This window comes from Puma concolor, chromosome B1, assembly GCF_028749965.1.
Source record: "Puma concolor isolate L17-30 chromosome B1, mPumCon1.1.hap2, whole genome shotgun sequence".
NCBI lineage: Eukaryota > Metazoa > Chordata > Mammalia > Carnivora > Felidae > Puma > Puma concolor.
This window is the reverse complement of record NC_141670.1, coordinates 80,520,361-80,542,834: the sequence shown is the minus strand read 5'-3', so window position 1 is coordinate 80,542,834 and position 22,474 is coordinate 80,520,361. Positions and strand designations below refer to the sequence as shown.

The 22,474-nt window shown below is 37.1% G+C and overlaps 1 protein-coding gene across 1 annotated transcript in view; it reads left to right on the top strand.

The window, feature by feature from the left end:
* Positions 1 to 22,474, top strand: part of EDNRA (endothelin receptor type A) — a 59,449-nt gene that overhangs the window by 11,675 nt on the left and 25,300 nt on the right. The window contains exon 2 of the mRNA XM_025921467.2: positions 17,320 to 17,447. Within this exon, the coding sequence (XP_025777252.1) occupies positions 17,320 to 17,447 (128 nt within the window). The remainder of the gene's footprint in view (positions 1 to 17,319; positions 17,448 to 22,474) is intronic.

Below are 22,474 nucleotides of genomic sequence, written 5' to 3'. Positions count from 1 at the left end.
ATAGAAACACTGCCATTTCTCTTCCTCCCAAAGGAGTATCTGCAGCTGAAACAAAATTAGTCAAATTAATTTCAAGGGATACAGAAATAAGGTTTCAGCATTTTCCATTACTGCTATAATAAATGGTTATTTATTTAAAAATATTCAGGGGTGGGGGCGCCTGGGTGGCGCAGTCGGTTAAGCGTCCGACTTCAACCAGGTCACGATCTCGCGGTCCGTGAGTTCGAGCCCCGCGTCGGGCTCTGGGCTGATGGCTCAGAGCCTGGAGCCTGTTTCCGATTCTGTGTCTCCCTCTCTCTCTGCCCCTCCGCCGTTCATGCTCTGTCTCTCTCTGTCCCAAAAATAAATAAAAAAACGTTGAAAAAAAAAAAAAAAAAAAAAAAAAAAAAATATTCAGGGGTGCCTGATTGGCTCAGTCAGTTAAGTGTCCAACTCTTGATCTCAGCTCAGGTCATGATCTCGCTGTTCATGGGTTTGAGCCCGTGTTGGGCTCTGTGCTGACAGCATGGAGCCTGCTTGGGATTCTCTCTCCCTTTCTATCTGCTTCTCCCACTCTCTCTCTCTCAAAATAAATAAAAAACTTTTAAAAAAATAAAATGTCTAAACACACTATGAAACACAAATTAAAAAACAATGATTGCAGACAGTAAATGTTATGAGAGTTTAAGTTGAATTAATGAAATTTTCCACACAATCTCTCTGAGGTTATTTTTGTTAAATGACATATCTTGGGTGTGCCAGTTGCTAGGTAAAACTTGGAGGTTTAGTTATAATCTGGTTACTACTATTAAAATAAGATTGTTAAGGGAAGGTTGCTATAGAAATTTACCAAGTTGCAGCTTATGAAGACAGAATAAAATCCCTCATAATATCATCCACAAGGTTTGCATTGCAGCATCCCTAAAAAGAAATTTTATTTGTCAAAACCACTGACTCAATTTCAAATGCAACTTACAATGGTCTTATAGCGCAAATAATACATACTCCCAGAAGGTATTCAGAAGTGAGTGAAATGTGTGTGAGCACTGGGTTTTGCAATATTATGAATATGCATTTAAACTTAGGTGATTTGTTGAAACTTCTCCTGCTTTTTGTTCCATGGAAATAGCTTCATAGGAATATTTTCATTGGTGTTATAGAGTGACCTTAAAATTGCCTCCATCTCCTGGGCCACCATCAAGGAGGGGAAGTAAATCTGGAAGTACTATACACTAAAAGGGATATTCCAGAGCTTCATGTGCAAGCACTGAGTGCTCACCATTTCTGCTTTCTCCTCATTCTCTGGCCCAGGGGTGGGTCTACGACCAGTGGGCCAAATCCAACCCAACACCTATTTTTGTAAATGAACTTTTATTGGAACACAGCCATACCCATTACTTAAGTAAATCATGTTGACAGACTCCATATGGTCTGCAAAGCCTAAAATATTTGCTATCTGGCCATTTACAAAAACAGTTTATCAACCCCTGTGGCATCTCACTAACTACCCTGTTCCTGCCTTTCATCCCTGCCTCTCACTCTCCTCCATTTTGTTCCATAGTAGGTCAAAGCTCAAAACCTGAACTTCAGAAATATTAATATGTCTTCATAACCTTTGAAATTTTTAAGTGGCTTATGTCTCCAACTCCCAAAATAGTAAATGGGCATAATCCCAGGAAATTAATTTTTTTTTAAATGGTTTGTAATTGATCTTAAATAAATCACTTGATCTCTCAAGTCATTATTTTTGTACGAAATAATGAGGGACCCTAATCCCATGGAGTCCCCTTAGGCACAATGATGCATGGTAGGCTTGCTCCTGAAGTGACTACTAACATCAATTAGAAGAACACCCGGGGTGCCTGGGTGGCTTAGTCTGTTGAGCGTCCAACTCTTGATTTCGCCTCAGGTCATGATCCTAGGGTCTTGGAATAGAGCCCTGCAGTGAGCTCCATGCTGAGCATAGAACCTGCTTAAGATTCTGTCTCCGTCTTTGCCCCCACTCCTCTGCTCCTGCTCTCTCTCTCTAAAAGATAAATAAATAAATAAATAAATAAATAAATAAAATCATTAAAAAAGAACAGGCAAGGGCTGTTACTATCTCTTTCTCTCCCCCATTTAGTTATCACACATCAGAACTCTGGCCTCATTGAGGGTCTTGGTGACCAGGTATCCGTGAAACCTATTGGATAAATCATGCATTTCTCATCAAAACTGAATAAGTTTTAAATTCTTTGTCATGATCTTAGAGCTGTTCATTATCTTGTCTTTCAAATAATTAAGATCAGCACTAAACCAAGTGACCAGATCTTTCAGCAATCATTCATGTTTCAGTTAGGAAAAAGAAGTAAAGAAGACTTTTGCATTTATTTTAGGGAAATATCATACAAAAAAAAAAGAGGTACTCCCTAAAGATTTTAAAGACAAAAACTTTACATAACTTGAAATTATTGGATCAGAAAATCACTGTATATTTATTTGGTATGCCACTTAAATTACATGGTCATATGTAATTTACATACATACTTTAAAATAAATGAATGTTTTTATCTCTGTTCTATAAAATTCAAGGAATTTTTCTTTGATAATGGATGAAGGGCCATGTCATAGACAAAGGGGAAAGTGGAGAAAGGATAAGAAATACTCTGTGTTCCTTTTTTATACAGTGTGTGTGTGTGTGTGTGTGTGTGTGTGTGTGTGTGCAATTTTGTGGTACAGATATTCTCTGTATATATAGTCCTTTTCTCAATTGTTGGGGAAAAGAAGAAGGTGCTACAGGGGATGGAGGAAAGAAGACAGAGTTGGTGATGGATGCATCCCTGGGACTCAACTCTTAGACACTATGTAATTCATCAGGTAGACAGAAGACAGTTCATATATATTTAGGAAGGGAGGGAGAGAAGCAGGGAGCAGAGACTCTCAGAATGTTAGGAGTCAACATCTTTAGTTCTGACTGTGTGACCCAGAACACTGAGCTATTTACAATCTTACAGAGATACTAATTCAAACTGGTCTTGTGTTCAGGTTGATATAATAAAAGCAGCTCTCAGCTGATAGACCAGAGACTATCTCTACTGTGGTTTTGAAATTTTTTACTTATTTGCAGTAACTCTAACTCTCATGAAATGATAAACATTTAAGTTTGTGGAAATAGTCCAGAAGAGAAAACTGGTACAGAATTGAAGACATCTAATAACATGTTATTTCTCTGCCAGGAATTTTGGATAAATGAATGAGTAGAGAAAAGCAAGTGCCTTAGGGCTTAATGTCTATCATTCAATCCCTTTTTAGGTTCCTTGATCCTCAGTGCATCCCCTCATTCCGTTCAAACTATCTCTTCTCTGCTAAAGACATCCATGATCTATGACTAATAGTTAATTTGGAAAATTTCATGTTATGTATATTTTACCACAGGTAAAAACAATTTTGGGGGGACACCTGGGTGGCTCAGTTGGTTAAGCATGCGAATCTTGATTTCAGCCCAGGTCATGATCTCCCAGTTTGTGAGTTCGAGCCCCATGTCAGACTGTGCTGACAGCATGGAGCCTGCTTGGGATTCTCTCTCTCCCTCTCTCTCTGCCCCTCCCCTGCTTGTGCTATCTCTCTCAAAATAAATAAAGTTAAAAAAAAAGTAATTTTTTAAAAACTATGAACTTAAATGAAAATGTAAAAGTATAAAATTTTAGGGACAAAAAGAAAGAAAATATTTGGGATCTAGGACTAGACAAAGCATTCTTAGACTTGATAGCAAAAGCACAATCTATAAAAGAAAGAATTGACAAATAGAACCTCCTCAAAACTTAAAATGATTACTCTACAAAGGACCCTCTTAAGAGGATGAAAAGAAACCTACAGACTAAGAGAAAATATTTGCAATTGCCAAGTCCAATAAAGGCTAGTATCTAGAATACATAGAAAACTCTCAAAAATCAACAACAAAAAAATCCAAGTAGAAAATGGGGAAAAGATACAAATAGAAATTTTACTGAAGAGGACATATAAATGACCCAATAAACACATGAAAAGATGTTCAACATCATAAGCCATTAGGGCAATGCAAAATGGAAACCACAGTGAGATATCACTACACACCTGTAAGAATGACTAAAATAAACATACATTGCTGGTGAGAATGAAAAATTGTAGAACCACTCTAGCAAAGAGTTTGGATGTTTATTATAAAACTAACCAGGGGCGCCTGGGTGGCTCAGTTGGTTAAGCATCTGACTTCAGCTCAGGTCATGATCTTGCATGTGTTTGAGCCCCGCATTGGGCTCTGTGTTGACAGCTCAGAGCCTGGGGCCTGCTTTGGATTCTGTGTCTCCATCTCTCGTTGCCACTCCCCCCACGTTTCTCTCTCTCTCTCTCTCTCTCTCTCTCTCTCTCTCTCAAAAAAAAATAAACATTAAAAAATTTAAAAAAGAAAAACTAACCATGCAATTACTGTCAGACTTAGCAGTTGCACTCTTGGGCATTTATTCCAAAGAAATGAAAATTACATTCATGCAAAAACCTGTTCATGCATGTTTGTAGTGATTTATTTGTAATAGCCAGAATCCAGAAACAACTCAGATGTTCTACAGTGGGTGAGTGGTTAAATAAACTATGGTACATCCATTTCATGCAATACTGCTCAAGATTAAAAAGGAACAAGCTATTGATATATATATATAATAATTTGGATGAACAATTTTGGATGCTGAGTGAAAAAGCCAATCTCAAATGATTATGTATTATATGATTTCTTTTATAAAACATTCTCTTTTTTTTAATTTTTATCTTTTTTTAACGTTTATTTATTTTTGAGACAGAGAGAGAGACAGAGCATGAACGGGGGAGGGGCAGAGAGAGAGGGAGACACAGAATCGGAAGCAGGCTCCAGGCTCTGAGCCATCAGCCCGGAGCCCGACGAGGGGCTCGAACTCACGGACCTTGAGATCGTGACCTGAGCCGAAGTCGGACGCTTAACCGACTGAGCCACCCAGGCGCCCCTATAAAACATTCTTGAAATGACAGAGTTATACAGATTGAGGACAGATAAATGGTTACCAGGGATTAGGAATGGAAAAGGGAGGGGAGGTGAGTGTGGATCTAAGATGACATCATAAAGGATCCTTGTGGTGAAGGACCTGTTCTATATCTTGACTGGTGGTGGATACACAAACCTACACATGTCATAAAATTGCATAGAACTAAATACAAATGAGTAACATTGGAGGGATATGAATAATATTGCTGGATCATATTAATATAAAAAAATGATTGTACCAGTTTACAGTCCCATCAGCATTACATGACAGTTCCAATTTCTCCACATGCTCACCAGCACTTATTATGGGTCTTTTTAATTATAGCCATTCTAATGATGCATGGTGGTCTCTCATTGTGGTTTTAATTTCTGTTTCCCAAATAGACTAAAGATGTTCAGTATTTTTCATTTTCATGTTCTTTTCTATTTTTATATATACTTTGGTGAACTGTCTATTTAAATCTCTTATACTTTTTAATTTTTGTTAGTCTTTATATTTTTTAATTGTAGGAGTTTTTTTATATATTCTAGACAGAAGTCCTTCATCAGATATATGATTTGCAAATAGTTTTCTCACTCTGTGGCTTTTCTTTTCATTTTCTTAATGGTGTCTTTTGAGGAGCAAAAATTTTTAATTTTGACTAAATACAATTTATCAAACTTTTATGGATCACGCTTCTGGTGTCATATCTACGAAATCTTTGCCTAAGCCAAGGTCACCAAAAAAATTCTCCAGTGTTTTTCTCTAACAGTTTTATAGTATTAGCTTTTGACATATAGATCTTTGATCACAGTTTTTGCATAGGGTATGAGGTAAGCATCTAAGTTCATTTTTTTGCACAGGCATATACAATTGTTCCAACATCATTTTTGAAAACCCTCTAGTCATTGAATTGCCTTGGCACCTTTGTCAAAACTCAGTTGATGATCAATGTTAAGAGTTTATTTCTGGACTTTCTTTTCTGTTCCAATGACTTCTGTGTCTATTGTTTTGCCAGTACCATCCTGTGTTGATTAACTATAGTTTATAGTAAGTTTTTAAACACATATTGTAAGTCCTACTTTGTTCTTTCATTTCAACATTGTTTTAATTTTTCTAGATTCTTTACATTTATATATAAATTTTAAGATAAACTTTTTCACTTCCTTCAATTTAGATAGGGATTATATGGACCTTTTAAATGAATTTGGAGAAAATTGCCATCTTCACAATATTGATTCTTCCAATCAATATTGGAATTATCAAATTCCAATATTGTATTACCAAATACAATAAACATGTATTTTAGATTTTTGATTTCTCCAATATTTTGTAGCTTTCAGTACATGTCGTACACTTCTTTTGTAAAATGTATTCCTAATTTTGACACTACTTTGAATGAAGTTGTCTCTTAATTTCATTTTTGGATTTTTGGATTTTTCAGAGCTGGAATATTGAAATGCAACTGGTGTTTGTATATTGCTCTTGTATCTTGTGCCCCCACTGAACCCCTCACCATTACTCTTGCAGCAGCAATTTTTTTTGTTGCTAGTGTGTGATGGTGAAAAATACAATGACTATTAAAACAGTTTGGTGCCACTGTCTCTATTTGTGCTAAGGGAACCAGCAGCTTTCCCCACCATTGCTTTTGTACCAACAAGGCAAAAGGCAATAATCTGCTAGTGTTCTCTTTTTTTTTTAATTTTTTTTTTAACGTTTATTTATTTTTGAGACAGACAGAGACAGAGCATGAATGGAGGAGGGTCACAGAGAGAGGGAGACACAGAATCGGAAACAGGCTCCAGGCTCTGAGCTGTCAGCACAGAGCCCGACGCGGGGCTCGAACCCATGGACCGTGAGATCATGACCTGAGCCGAAGTCGGACGCTTAACCGACCTAGCCACCCAGGCGCCCCCTGCTAGTGTTCTCTTGATCGTACAAAGGTTCTCAGGGATCCTCAGGAGTTGCAGACAACACTTAAAAGAACCACTGATATAGATGATCTCTAAGTACCTGTCCTAAGTCTGAAATTATAGAACTTTAAAAATCTAAGATAATGTTGTTTACCAAACTTGTCTTAATAACATTTGATTAAATAGAACTACCCTACAACCCAGCAATTGCACTACTAGGTATTTATCCAAAGGATACAGGAGTGCTGATTCAAAGGGGCACATGCACCCCAATGTTTATAGCAGCAGTATTAACAACAGCCGAAGTATGGAAAGAGCCCAAATGTCCATCAACTGATGAATGGATAAAGAAGATGTGGTATATATATATATATATATATATATATATATAATACTCGGCAATCAAAAAGAATGAAATCTTGGCATTTGCAACAACATGGATGGAACTGAAGTTCCAGCTAAATAAGTCATTCAGAGAAAGACAAATATCATGTAATTTCACTCACATGGAATTTCAGATACAAAACAGATGAACGTAAGAGAAGGGAAGCAAAAATAAAAACAAGGAGAGGAACAAAACATAAGAGGCTCTTAAATACAGAGAACAAACTGAGATTGCTGGCAGGGTGTTGGGTGGGGGAATGGGCTAAATGGGTGATGGGCATTGAGGAGGGCACTTGTTGGGATGAGCACTGGGTGTTAATATGTAAGTGATGAATCACTAAATTCTATTCCTGAAATCATTATTACACTATATGTTAACCAACTTGGATTTAAATTTTAAAAATCATAAGAGAAAAATTTTAAAATAGCATTCGATTAAATGGCTGGTTTTCATGACAGTTAATATTCTTTAGACAAGCATAAGCATCTTTAAGTAATCAAGAGGATCAAGAAAAGGAATCTTGATGTCACTGTAGGCTAATTACATTAGATTCCAAATTTATATGTTTTCTGTTCTAGGTAGCACTAAAAATAAACAAAATGCTTACACTAGAGATACAGCACATATCAAATATCAAGATTAGAAGCAAAACTAGCTTATAATCTATTGGTCTTGACTAGCACAACCTAATGTTATATCATTTCCAACTAACTATAAGTAAGACAAAATAATAATCAAACTCATTTTCAAAACTTTTTTAAAAGCCCTAATTTTATACTACTATTTATAACAGACCCTTGACTGGAAGCTTAAAATAGCTACTTGCCTACTATTTTTTCCTGCATTTTATATATAGTCAGGATTATATTTAAAATATGATGCTTATAGCTCACTGACAAGTGTACTGTATATTTTAGCTTTTCCCTAGAGAGTAATAAAGTATTGTTGATTCATTCAAGGTAAATAGTCTCAATGCTTCAATCTATGGGATTCCACAGGTTTTGACATCCTTAATCCTTCTGGGTAGGAAAAAAAAAAGGCAAAAGGACTGAAACAGTCACTGATTGGAAAAATAAAGAGAATTTGGGAAAAAAAATAATTATGTAAAATGAAGGGAAAGATTAAGCTAAGATTAGGGATAAATTGAGTTGATAATAGTTTTGGAGAAACCAGTTATAGATGGAGTTTTGATGTGAAAAAAAAAAAATCACACAATTTCTGAGCAGGCAGAGAATTTAGAGATAAGAAATGTTGCACCAGAAGTAGATTATTCAGCAGAGGAGGGAAGCAAGCCCAAAGATTTCTGACAGGGCTGAAGCTGGAAGTCAGGATTTCCAACTTCCCCTTTAGGATGTTCCATTCTTCTCTCTTCCCATTAAATATGACTTTTACGGTTTTAATACTCTCTATACCACACGTAGCACTTCCCAGAAGACAGCCAAGCTTCTAAAACTTTAATGGCAAATTGTTAAAGTGCATGTCATTTGTATGTGAAGTTATTATTACATGACTGGTAATTTGGACATCTTAGGTATGTCTTCCTCTTTCACTTTATGTGTCAGCTACTGGAAATCTTGAAGTTTTATTGTCTAATGAATTTCTGTTATTAAATATTTAAAATCACCTGAACCTCTTGTACTGTAACATGTCAGCTTCAGCATCAACTTTTTTCCTCCCAAAGACACAAGAGTACCATTTCTTCATGCTGCATACCGTACATTAGGTGGGCCATTGTTTCTGTCTACACATAGGATAATTTCTTATGACCACATGTCATACTTGACAATGAAGAACTAACTCCAGTTCTTAAGATTTTGAAGAACTCATGAATGACATGAAATCATTAAATAAGCTGCATGCCTTCAAATATGCTATTGGTTTTCCCTTTTTCCTACTTATCACCAATTCTTGATAAGTCTTTTGTAGCTACTCCCTAAATCTGTATGTGGAGATCTCTACCAGTTTGTTTTGTTTTGCTTTGTTCTGCTTTGGTTTGCCTGCAGCTTTCTTTTAAACAAGTACCGGCATGTACTTGCATAGAGACTGCTGATTAAAAGAAATAATAAAACATTTTCATTAGGTTTTGTGCCTTGTTTTGTGTCCAGGTCAGAGCACTTATGGGCTATAATTAACTATGCTTGCACTTTGTTACAAGAAAATGTAAGTCTCCACTCATAACACATGTGTGAAATCTTTTCTCCAGTCAGGAAAAGCTAGGGATCATTTTTTCCAACATAAATCTTCTCTCTGTTATGAATTAAATCTTAAAGTATTGGCACATATATTTGGCACTAACGTGTGTAATTTTGATATTGAGTCCTTCTAATGTTCCTCCTTTAAAGAATTTTAATTCTTCTCCATCATTCTCCATAGTTATCCTTTGGTTTTACCCATGCAAAATGAGTAGAAGTCTCAAGGCCTCTGCTTCTAGACTGGTATCCTTACAGCAAACAGAGTTATTCAAAAGAGACATTTCTTTTCATTCCAACTTCCAGGTAACTGAGGCTGTTGAGGATAGGAAGCCCATGTCTTGGGGGAACCATCTTTCTTCTAAGGAAAAACCTTCGTGACTTTGGAACTCTGGTTTCAAAAAGTATTTTTTCTCTTCCCCGCCCCCACCCTCCTCCACCTGGTTGTTGTTAACAGCTATGTATCTCAGATTCTAGAAAAGTTATGACTTCAGCAAAAATGGAAACACTGAATATTCAACAGTGTAAGATACAGACAGCGAGGAGTAGCAACAATCCCATGTTTCCCATGGAAGTGCAGAATAGTGGGAACAGTCTCTCATGGGAACTAACATTTATGATCTGTGACAGGCCAGGCCCTGTTCTAAGTGCTTTGTGTGGATTAGTTCATTTCATACTCACATGCACCATATGGCATAGATTCTCTTTTCATGTCCAGTTTTTTCTGAGGCCACAGTTAACTTGTCTAAATTATGCCAGGCTCGGGTTCCAGAGCCTGTTTTCTCTGCCATGGTGCCATACCACTGTCTCCTTCTGTTGAGTTCCCACAGAACGTTGCTTACAGCTCCTTTAGGAACTATTATGTCTGTTCATCTTCCAGGTAATAATTTCCTTGAGAATGAGGTCTTTTGAGCTTGTGTCATCTTCCAGCACTCTGCAGCTGGTGACCTGGATGATCCTTCACGTTCTCGTGGAAAAACAGGACAAAACGTAGAGACTGATAATGATAGGCTGTGCAAATATCTCACATTTCCAGATACTTACTTCTGCTAATCCCTCTGTATGGATCATCTCTTCTGTTGCCCACAGAAATCCCCTGACGTAGCTGCCATCACTGTCTTCATTTTCTAGAGGAAGGAACTGAGAAGCAGTGAAGTTAATCAACATGTCAACGTCACACAGGAACATAGCAGAGCCTTAAGTCCAAGGAGAGCTTCAGGGCCCATGCTCTTAACTGCTCTGCCAGGCCACTTGCTTTAATTAGAAGTGCTTCTCCATCCCCCTTGGTCACTGAGGGCACCCAGCACCAGAATTGAGAACATTTATGGAGTTGCTGCTATGCTCTGCATTTGTCATACACTTCAAGTTTGGGGCTGGTCAGGAGGGAAGAGGAGCCTGTCAAAGGAATATGTGTATGGATAGAGCAGAGGCCATGGATTTTACTTCATTTATCTATATGAAAACTCTGCCCCAACCCTGAAGCAATTAAAACATAAAGGAAAAGAAAACTCCATGCTCAGTCATGCAGTGATTTATTTTATTGCATCTGATTAGAGATTTGCAACAGAGAGCATGTTTTCATTAAAGGCCTTTCCTGGGCATTACAGGCATTATAATTAACTCAGTCTGTGCTATTGGAAGATATTCTTGTTTACTACAGATTCAACTATTCAACTTCTACATCCCAGCCCCTCCCCCAGCAAGAAAGAAAACCGTAGGACCTCACGTTTTCAACACTGGTACCTGGTCCATCGTGTTCAATTCCAAGTGACACTACAATAATTCATGTTGAGGAGAGGAGAATATTTAATTTGATATTTTCAACTACTATAGACTGTGTTCATAAATCCCTCGCTCCTGTCTAGAATGCGTGGAGTGGTGTGAAGGGAGGAAAAGTATCCCTCAGCCGCACCGGATGGGCTGGAAGGAAAATTAGCACACAGAACAATGTGCCACCGGTTTTATTTATCCCATTATTAAGAAGCCATGACAATAACAAAAGTAATGTCCAAATAATAGCATTAAATGGCAGGAGATAACATCAGGAATAGATAAAGAGGGGTAAATTCATTTCTGTTATCCTTGTTTTCATTAAGGTGTGCATAAATGGGACATTTCCATGTATGATTACCAATTATAGCAGTCCAAAGTAACTAATGTTTATGTAGTGCAGATTCAGTTTGCAGAATTCTTTCACATGTATTGTTCTTATTGAGCCTCTGAGATGGTCATCATATCATTGTTGGAGGAATGCGAACCACCCCATTTAACAAATACAGAAATGAGACTTACAGGGTTTACCCAAGGTCACACAGGAACAGGTAGATCTCGGACTTGAACCTGAGTCCTCTGAGTTCACAACCTAAGTTGAATTTAGGGGAAAAACAGCCTTTTTCGGTAGCGCCAAGCTGATGAGGTCTGAAACATTAGGCTACAACATGAGGGTCTTGCGTAACAGTCAAGCCACCTGGTACCGAACTGTACTTTTACATACTGAAGCCTTTAGGGACTACTGGGGTGAAGGGGCAGTGGGATGCTGTCCCTAAACTACTGTGATTTTTTAATTTCATACGTTTATGTTATAAACTATTTCTGCTTCTCCCCTATCTGGCTGTCAGCTGTCAGTTTTTGTTGATCACTGTGCTTCTAGAGCAGTGGTTCCCCAAGTTTGGTTGATGGAACAGCACTATCAGCATCACCTAGAAACTCATGAGCAATGCAAATGCTAGGTATCAACTGTACTTCAATAAAAAAATAAAAGAAATAAAATAATAAAAAAAAGAAATGTAAATTCTCAGGCCTCATCTCAGACCTACTGAATCAAAAAGCTCTGGGAATAGAGCCCAGCAATCTGGTTTAATGAGCCCTCCAGGTAATTCTGATGCTTTGAAAGCTTGAGAACCACTACACTAAGCAATGATTCTCAAACTTGGCTGTACATTGGAATCACCTGGGAGCTTTAAAAACTACTGAGGCTTGTGTCCCAACCCCAATGATTCTGGCTTATTGGTCTATAACATGGTTTTCAACCTCAGCACTATAGGCATTGCGTGCTGGATAATGATTCACTGGGGAGGCCTATTCTCTACCAGCTAGATGTTAGTAGCCTCTGTCCTCCAACACAATTGTAATTACCAAAAATGTCTCCAGAAATTGCCAAATGTCCTCTGGGGGCCAAATTGCCTCAAGATGAGAAGTACTAGTCTAGGGGCATGGCCCAGGTACTGGGATTCTTAAAAGCTCCCTAAATCATTCTAATGTACAGGCAAGACTGAGAACTATTACTCTGGAGAGTTCCCAGTAGTGAGGTGCTCTGGATGTGCAGTGGACTAAGGAACAATAAAAGCTAAACTTTATAGCATTGAGTATAAAGAAAGAATAAATCAACCTGCAGTGAAGAGTCCAGCAGTTTGCCTGTAAGTAAAGTACATGAGCTCTAGGGCATAAATTTCACATCAACCAATGGGCTTCTTACATTTTTGCTTACTTTCCGTTTGTTATGTTCCAGAAAACTGACATAAACAGGTACATTGCACATAACTAAAACATCCCAACACAGTAGACATTGCTTTGTACTAAATATAGTGGTGGACAGAGATCCTGCTTTTGGATCTAGTCGTTCTACAAACAGGGTGCTTATGAGCATATCTTGTGGTACAAGTCCTTAGGTAAATCTGGTTTTGACAGGCTAAAAATGCAGCCTGTCAATTTTATATTGACTTTGACATAATCCAAATCAACCACACACATACATACATATACATTCATATTCAATGTATACATTCATTTCTGCCATTTTAGAGGTATTTGAGTTTTCAGGTGATGATCAGGGACTTTAACAACATATATTTCAACTGTAGAAAATCCCCCAGGCTAGAATCAAGGAAAGGATCCTTCAGTAAAATCCATACCCAGCAGATTGCCCTCTGCTCCTTCAGCGATTGTTCTGTGGTGTTCCTCTGTATCCTCTTGAGAATGAGATTAGACCATGGGACGCACATCATGTTCAAGTGTCTGCTCTGTGGCTCTTATCAGGCTGGATAGTCTCATCACAGCCCAGACTGAGAGGTCTCCAAGTACAGAGTTTCTGGCAGCTCCTGTTTAACCTGAAGTCTTAAATAGAACAGTATTCTCCCACTTCCTCAAACAACTCATTCACAGGTGTGTGGTTTCTTTCAACGTGAGGAATGGAAATACTACACTGGGATGCTGATAAACAACTTTTAAGTAGAAAGTAAATTACAAGATGGATGTATTTTCAGGGCAAAAGTGGTAGTAATTTAAAAATATGAAAATATTGGCTTCAGTTAATGAGTTGGGATTATTAATTCATTCAACACCTACTATGTGCTAGGACCTGTGTGATGTCCTTGGAAGTTATAAATATGAGGGTTACATAATAGCATAGGCCCTTATATGGCAAAAATAAGCTATGACTGCCCCAAGGTGCCCAGTTAACACTTGAACCAATCTAACTTGTCTGTTTGTCAGACTAGTTTGGTTTTTCTTTCAATGAAGTGATAGTAGCTTGTTAACATTAATGAAATCAACCAGTTCTTTTGCTCTATAAGATTTATCTTATACAGTTGCCTATCTTTTCCTATCCTAGTCTAAATTCTTTCATGGATATGCTTTTAAAAATCCAAACCTTTTAATTAGACAATAGAACTGCTTACCAAAAAAGTAGGCAAAAAAGATCATAAAAGACTGTTAAAAAGTATTATTTCCATATGTTCCCACTTTTTTTTTTTAAGGGCATAGGAAGTTTTCTGGAAGAAAACACACTTAACAATTAACAATGGATGCCTTTGGGCAGGGATTTTAGGGGCCTTGATTTTAAGGGAGACTTGCTTTTCATTACATGTTTTTATACAGCTTTTTACCATTTTAAATCTTGTGTTTTTAATTTTAAATGCTAGTAAATAACAGAAAGGATGCATTCCCAGCAGTCTTTCAGAAGTTCCAAAATATCTCTTCTAAATAAGAGAAAAATAGGTGAGCTACACTCTATGCCTCTTTGATTCCCTCTTTTTTTTTTCTTTTTTTGTATATGCTTTATTGCTAAAACAGAGTGAGCTGAGACTTGGAATGTAAAATCACCCCCACACTAGTTCCATGAAGAAAGAGATTAATAAGCAGAACCTGTTTGAGACCGGGTAGTTAATGGGGGCCTCTTTGAGGAAGCCACCTTTAATCAGAAAAGGAAGAAGTTGCCACAGGCAGTGGCCTAATTTCCCCTGGCTACATTAGGACAGTTACTTTCCATACATTCTTTCAGAATGAAGTGGATATAGGTTTTAGAAGTCTCCTTGTGATTGTCCGGAAATTTCCTCCAATGATTTCTTTCATTTCCCTTTGTCTTTAATTCCCAAGAAGAATCAAGGTCCACTCCAGGAGAAAAGAAAAGATAACAACATACATAACAAAGCATCTCCTTATGTCAAAGAAAGACAATTCTATGATCTCTTTGGTGCCCACCAATTCTATAGTATCTTTCCCTTCAGTCCTTCCTCTGTATCTACCCCATCTGGCAAGCATGAAAAAGGAAAAAACTCAAGGGCCAGAAAGAATACATGCTCAGTTGTGTTTTTTTCTGTATCATTTTTCTTAGCACTTGTCATTTATTCCCTCACAGGACCTCAGAGTCTCCCTTGTTAAGCAAGAAACATCCTTTTCTCTGATTATTGGATGTGTGAATTGGGAAATCCATCTATGTGGATTTCAGGATCCTCTGTTTCTGAAATGAACCAACTGTAACAGCTAAATTACTCCAAAGCATATCCTATAACAATCCCTACACATTTCATTTACATCTCTGTAATACTTCAGTGGAGAATTACACTTGTAGGACAAAATACTAAACTCTATAAAAAGTAGTTTTCAGGTTTTCTTTTCTTTATAGGGGAAGAGTCATCTCAGAAATAGTGTTTTGTGTCTTGCATCAGCATTAACAACCAGCAGTCAGCAATGGTATAATATTTGTTAGCTTCATGAAAACTGTCAGAGTTTAGGGCAATGTTTCTGTGAAGAGCCCATCAATTGTTCTTGGACAAAAAGTGTATGTGGAAATTCTAAGAAGACACCCACCAAGACTGATCAGAATGCAAGGAAAAAGAGATGAGAGACAAAGTTGGATTAAGGACAAGTTCCTTTCAGCAAACTATTCAGAAGAAAAGGAAATGTGTTTTAAGTGTTTAAGAGAGAATTTCTGGAATAAGTCATACAAGGTCTTAGCCATAAAAATAGGATTTTAGGGGTGCCTCGGTGGCTCAGTCTGTTGAGTGTCCTACTGTCACTTTCAACTCAGGTCATGATCCCAGGGTCGGGAGATCATGCTCTGTGTCTGGCTCTGTGCTCAGTGTGGAGCCTGCTTGCGATTCTCTCTCTCCCCCTGCCCCTCCCCCACACTCATGCTTGCGTGCATGTGCTCTTGAAGAAGAAAAAGAAGAAGAAGAAGAAGAAGAAGAAGAAGAAGAGGAAGAAGATTTTAGAGTGCCCTATATTGCTAAATTCAAAATGAGTATCATGTTAATGGCCACATTGACCATGAAATTAAGCCTTACATAGTCTTTTAGAAATGACAGAACAGAAATTCAAAGCTCAACTCAGAGTTACTAAGGCAATAAGTACTTTGCAAAAAAAAAAAGAGAAAAAAGCCCCATTTATCAAGTTAGTAGGATAGTGTTTCCTAATGAGTGGAGTAGGTTTCAATTCTGAGTTACTAAGCAAAAATTAGAAGGGAAATCAATACCATTTTTACTCTTGAAAAGACATCAAGTATTCAGCAGGGACTTCCCTTTTAGGTAGCTGAGCTATTATTCAAGCCCATGCTTTGGGTATAATGCCTAATTAGATAAATATCAGCAACTCACAGGGGACTTTATATTATTGCTACTTACCGCAGCCACTAGAGGGTATCCATCCTTTCCTTCCAACAAAGGTTTTAAATTGTCAACATAGAATAGATTTGCCTGCAAATGCCACAAACAGATCACAGTAACCACCTTTCTCCATATGATAAAGGGAAGTTTAAGCCTAAATAAAGAAAGGCCACTTGTGACACACTTAGTGAAACAGAATCAGCCCTGTAAGCTAAATTCAAAATGACTTTAGGGTGTTAACCAGCTAACAAGTCAGTGCATCCTAAACCACTTCCTTCTCCCAGGATTCTCCATAACCTCGCATTCAGAGCCTTTGCTGCTTGTCTGGAGATAACATAATCTTCCAGCGCTGCTACTTGAAAACAAGCTTTACTCACGGTTTAATAAAAATAGGTAAGAAATGACTGCCTGCTTCTCATTCAAGCTGTCACCCAAACCCTAACCTTTTGCTACTCTTTGAAAAGTAGGCAGTATGACTACTTCACATAAGATCAAAGGTTCATCTCTTCTATTATTGTATTTATCATTCTCAACATTTTCCCAGATTAAAAAAATGCTACGGCTTTAAAATATTTTTTTTTTAATTTTTTTTTTTTCAACGTTTATTTATTTTTGGGACAGAGAGAGACAGAGCATGAACGGGGGAGGGGCAGAGAGAGAGGGAGACACAGAATCAGAAACAGGCTCCAGGCTCTGAGCCATCAGCCCAGAGCCTGACGCGGGGCTCGAACTCACGGACCGCGAGATCGTGACCTGGCTGAAGTCGGACGCTTAACCGACTGCGCCACCCAGGCGCCCCTAAAATATTTTTTTTAATTATAATAATACTCTATCGCTGCCATGCTAACTGGAAAGCATAATGAATAATGAAATTTAGAAGTTTGGAAGATCATTAGATATGTAAGTGTCCATGTATTCCATGCCAGCTCTGTCATTTCTTACCGTGGTGTCTCCTTTTTTCAGCTGCTGGCTGGGCGCTGGCCTTTTGATCACAATGACTTTGGCGTATTTCTTTGCAAGCTGTTCCCCTTTTTGCAGAAGTCCTCGGTGGGGATCACCGTCCTCAATCTCTGCGCTCTCAGTGTTGACAGGTAATGTGGTTCTTGCCCTCTACTCTTGTTACATTTAGAAAAACATTTTCTCAAAAAGAAGACAAAAAGCCTTGAGAGTTGGTGGCCAGGACAGTTGTTAATTAAAATATCAATAATTAAAGTGAATTAAAATATCAACAATCTTGCCCTACTGTTGAGAATTGCTTTACACATTTGCTGGTTATTAGCCATCTTTAGTGCAAGGGATTTGTATTTAGAGCATTTTGCCAGTTATAGCTATTTGGTACCCTATGGCAACAAAGGAAAAATGAACATATTAGATGGAAGGAACTTTGGAAAAGGAGATTTTTGGACATGCAAATCCTATATTTTCAATGGTAGATTTCTCATTAGAAAAAAGAAGATACCATTCGATTATATTTATAATGCTTGATTACTTGAGCTGAGTGGTGAGTACATAATATTGTTTTATTCTTCTTCTGTGTTTCTTTGAATGCCTGAAATGTTTCATAATTTTTTAATGTTATTTTTTAATGTTTATTCATTTTTGAAAGACAGAGAGAGACAGAGCACAAGCAGGGGTGGGGCAGAGAGAGAGGGGACACAGAATCTGAAGCAGGCTCCAGGCTCTGAGCTGTCAGCACAGAGCCTAATGTGGGGCTCGAACCCACGTGAGATCATGACATGAGTCGAAGTCGGACACCTAACCGAATGAGCCACCCAGGTGCCCCTGGAATGTTTCATAATTTTTTTAAAAAGGGCAACAACAGAAGCACCCCTTGATCAGATTCTGAAAAACCCATCAAGTATATCTTTCTGGAATTCTCCTCAAACATGGATGTTAAGACTTCTCTAAAGGAGTACTTCTAGATGGGATTTTCTTTACCGTCTAATTTTCATAGCAGGATCTATAAAAAGTGATGTTAGGAACTTTATAATACATTCTATGGAGTCCTTTTATATTGAATATTATCCTATGCAAATGTTCTTTAATGACCTATTTAATTTAGAAGAGGTTTCTATTTTTTCTGTCTCACACTCTGGTAATAATTCTATCAGAGCACCTGAGTCCCATCATTATAGACATAAAAGACTCACTTTCTGGGGCGCCTGGGTGGCACAGTCGGTTAAGCGTCCGACTTCAGCCAGGTCACGATCTCGTGGTCCGTGAGTTCGAGCCCCGCATCAGGCTCTGGGCTGATGGCTCAGAGCCTGGAGCCTGTTTCTGATTCTGTGTCTCCCTCTCTCTCTGCTCCTCCCCCGTTCATGCTCTGTCTCTCTCTGTCCCAAAAATAAATAAACGTTGAAAAAAAAAAAAAAAAGACTCTCTTTCTTAAAGAACATTTAAGTTTTTACAGATATCCTGTTATTTGTCATTTGCAATTAATTTCGGGGACCAAACTGTTATTGATAAAACATAAAAAATACTCGTTCCATTAGGAGTTGAAAATTATAATGGTATTCTTATTATAAATTTAAGCCTGTAATAACTGTGAAACACAAACCAAAATGTTTAGTAGTGTTATTAAAAATAAATGTATTGCGGGGTGCCTGGGTGGCTCAGTCGGTTAAGTGTCCAACTTCTGCTCAGGTCATGATCTCGCAGTTCATGGGTTCGAGCCCCATGTGGGGCTCTGCGCTGATAGCTCAGAGCCTGGAGCCTGCTTTGGATTCTGTGTCTCCCTCTCTCTCTCTCTCTGACCCTCCCCTGCTTGTGCTCTGTCTGTCTAAAATAAATAAATATTAAAATTAAATAAATAAATAAATAAATATAAATGTCTTGCAAAAAAATGTAATGCTGAAATTAAAACACAAAAATTCTTTTAGTAGTTTAAAACATAGTGATGTGTTTGACAAAAATGCTGCTACAGCAATGGTAAACACAAAGATCAGAGATCACTTCTCCCTTATTAGTAGGATTCTCAGTAATTTCTAAGAAAACCTGAGGTCTATGTAGTTTTCTTCTGCATCATATCAGACATTAAGGGCTGCAGTATTAAAACATTTACACGGTGCAGGTGGCCACTGTATCACTTCCACCTGACTAAATAATAGACTGTGTTACTTGTGGCCATCTCCTAAAAAGTTGAGTAAGCATTTATAATCTTGATTTTATTCACTAATGAATTCTCACTCTGCTGCTCCTACCCTAGCATTCCACTAACATCATTTTCCTCTTATATCCAAAGTGTCGTACTATCTAAAAATTAAAGCATTTAAATTGTATATGTGACATGACTAATGTAAGATTTTTCTTGTATTTGTCAAGTTGTATATTTAGAGATATAGCTATATAGTCTTATTACAATATTCAATTAAATTTTTAATTATAATATAACTCTAAAATCCACATGGGGAAAAGATATAAGAAAATAATCATGATAGTTTAAAAAACAATTATGTTTCCTACGTACATACTCTTCCTATATAATAGCGTTAAATGTTATAAAGCTACAGTATTTAAAGCAGTGTGGCACGTGCATATAAATATACTGAGAAATAAATGGGAAAGCCAGAAACAGGTGTTACAGTGTATGAGAACATAATACAGGCCGAAATCACTTTTGTAATGGAGAAAGGAAAGATCACCAATAAACAGTGCTATTTAGTCATCTGAGGGAAAAAGCATGTTAAAGTCTTATCTTGTATTGTATGTCAATAATAATATTTATAATAATTACCACTTGTTGAGTACTAGTATGTACTGGGCCCTGCTAAAAATACAGAAATTAGTTTACTTAATCCTTACAACACCACCTTGTGATAGTACTGTAATTATCCTCATTTTATAGGTGAGGAGTCTGAGGTTGAAAGAGGTTAACGAAGTCCATTTGGCTACCAAATGTTGGAGGCAGTAATCAAATATAAGTGGTCTGCCTTTTTACCACTATGCTTCAGCATGTAAAAACTCAAGCCATATAGAAGAAAATAGACTAATATCTTTTTGATCACTGGAAAAGGAGGGCTTTGGAACTTAAAAAAGATGGCATAAATTCTGAATATAATTATTAAAAGGATTTCAGGAGATAAAGTTTGAAAATATGAATATCAAACATTCATAAATTTAAAAAACAAATATAGCAATAAGCTGGGGGAAATATTTGCAGCAAATACTTGTAGCAAAAGCTACAACATGTTAATATTCTTGGTAATTAAAGAGGCCATACAGATAGTCATTAAAATCATAAGACTTCCATATAAAAAGAGCACAAATATAAAAGTACCAATGAAGAAGTTTGAATGACTAATTAGCATATGAATAATGTTCATGTAATCAAAGAAATTCTAATTAAGAACATGTTTCTTAATATCTGGTGGGAGTAGAGATTTAAACACCCCTTCAGGGGGGCACCTGGGTGGCTTAGTTGGTTGGGTGTCCAAGTTGGACTCAGGTCATGATCTCATGGTTCGTGGGTTTGAGCCCCACGTCGGGCTCTGTGCTGACAGCTTAGAGCCTGGAGCCTGTTTTAGATTTTGTGTCTCCCTCTCTCTCTCTCTCTCTCTCTCTCTCTGCCCCTCCCCTGCTCATGCTCTGTCTCTCTCTCTCTCTCTCAAAAATAAATAAACATTAAAAAAATAAAATAAAATAAACAGCCCTTCAGGAAGATAAAATCCTGTATACACTTTTGCCTTCTGACCTGGTAATTACAATTTTTAGGATTGATTCTGAGAAAACATTCCAAACAGAGAATTCATGCACAAAAATTTTCTTTACAATATTATTTACAGCAAAATACATGAATCTTATTGTTCCATGTTAGGCCAATGGAAAGGAGGTCATATATAATTGACATGTACAGGTATATGAATATAAAATTCCTTAAAGGAAACATGATAAATATTATTAGTAGTTATATCTAGGGATGGGGGATAGGTTTTTGTAATGTTCTTCTATGAGTAGGAAAAAAATCTGAAAGTTTATTTACTTCTATTACCTATTACCCATTTTCCTTATTTATTCTATGCCATTTTATGCATTTTATTTTTTCTCATTTATGCAGCTCATTCCTATGACTGGTGTTCTATATCAAGACTAATTTTCTATGGGCAGGCAGCTCTAAAACACAAGCACATATAGGCACATAAACATGAACACAGAAGTTTGTATACATGGAGAAACACATGTATATACCCAGCCCAGAGCCTCTTCCATCCCTATTGTTGCCTTTACAAAAACACCATCATATTTGGGAAAAATAGCATTTTATATCAAAATTAAACTTTGTCTCAAAGGCTTTAAAAACCAGGATGATAATGAGTGTTAGGAAAGAGGAATTTAGCATCGTAAAAGAAAACTACACCTCTGAGGAAACATCTAACTAAAAGCCAAAGCTAGATAAGATTAGCATATTACAAAAAAGAATGAGAAATAAAATGAAGACAAGGAGAATTCTTGTTTCCTATAAATAATAAAAATGTTTAAGATATCTAAGTATAATCCCCTGATAAGCATTAATAAAAGAAGAAGCCAAAAGAGAGGAAAGAACTAATCATCAGGGAGGTGCAAATCAAAACCACAATGAGCTATCACCTCACACCTGCCAGAATGACTAGTGTCAAAAAGACAAGAAACAATAAGTGTTGGTGAGACTGCAGAGAAAAAGGAACGCTTTTGCACTGTTGGTGGGAATGTAAATTGGTGCAGCCCCTCTGGAAAACAAAATTGAAATTCCTCAAAAAACTAAAAATAGAATTACTATATGATCTAGCTATTCCAGTTCTGAGTATTTATCCAAAGAAAATGAAAACACTAATTTGAAAAGATACATGCATCCCTATTTTATTGCAGCACTATTCACAATAGCCAAGATGTGGAAACAATTCAAGTGTCTATCCATAGATGAATGGATAAAGATGTGGTATATATAAACAATGGAATATTAGTCAGCCATAAAAAAGGATGGATCTTGCCATTTGTGACAACATGGTTGGACTTTGAGGGCATTATGCTAAGTGAAAAAAGTGAGACAGAGAAAGACAAATACTTATGATCTCATTTATATATGGAATCTAAAAAACAAAACCAGCAAAACAGAAAAAAATGAGCTTAGAGATACAGAGAACAA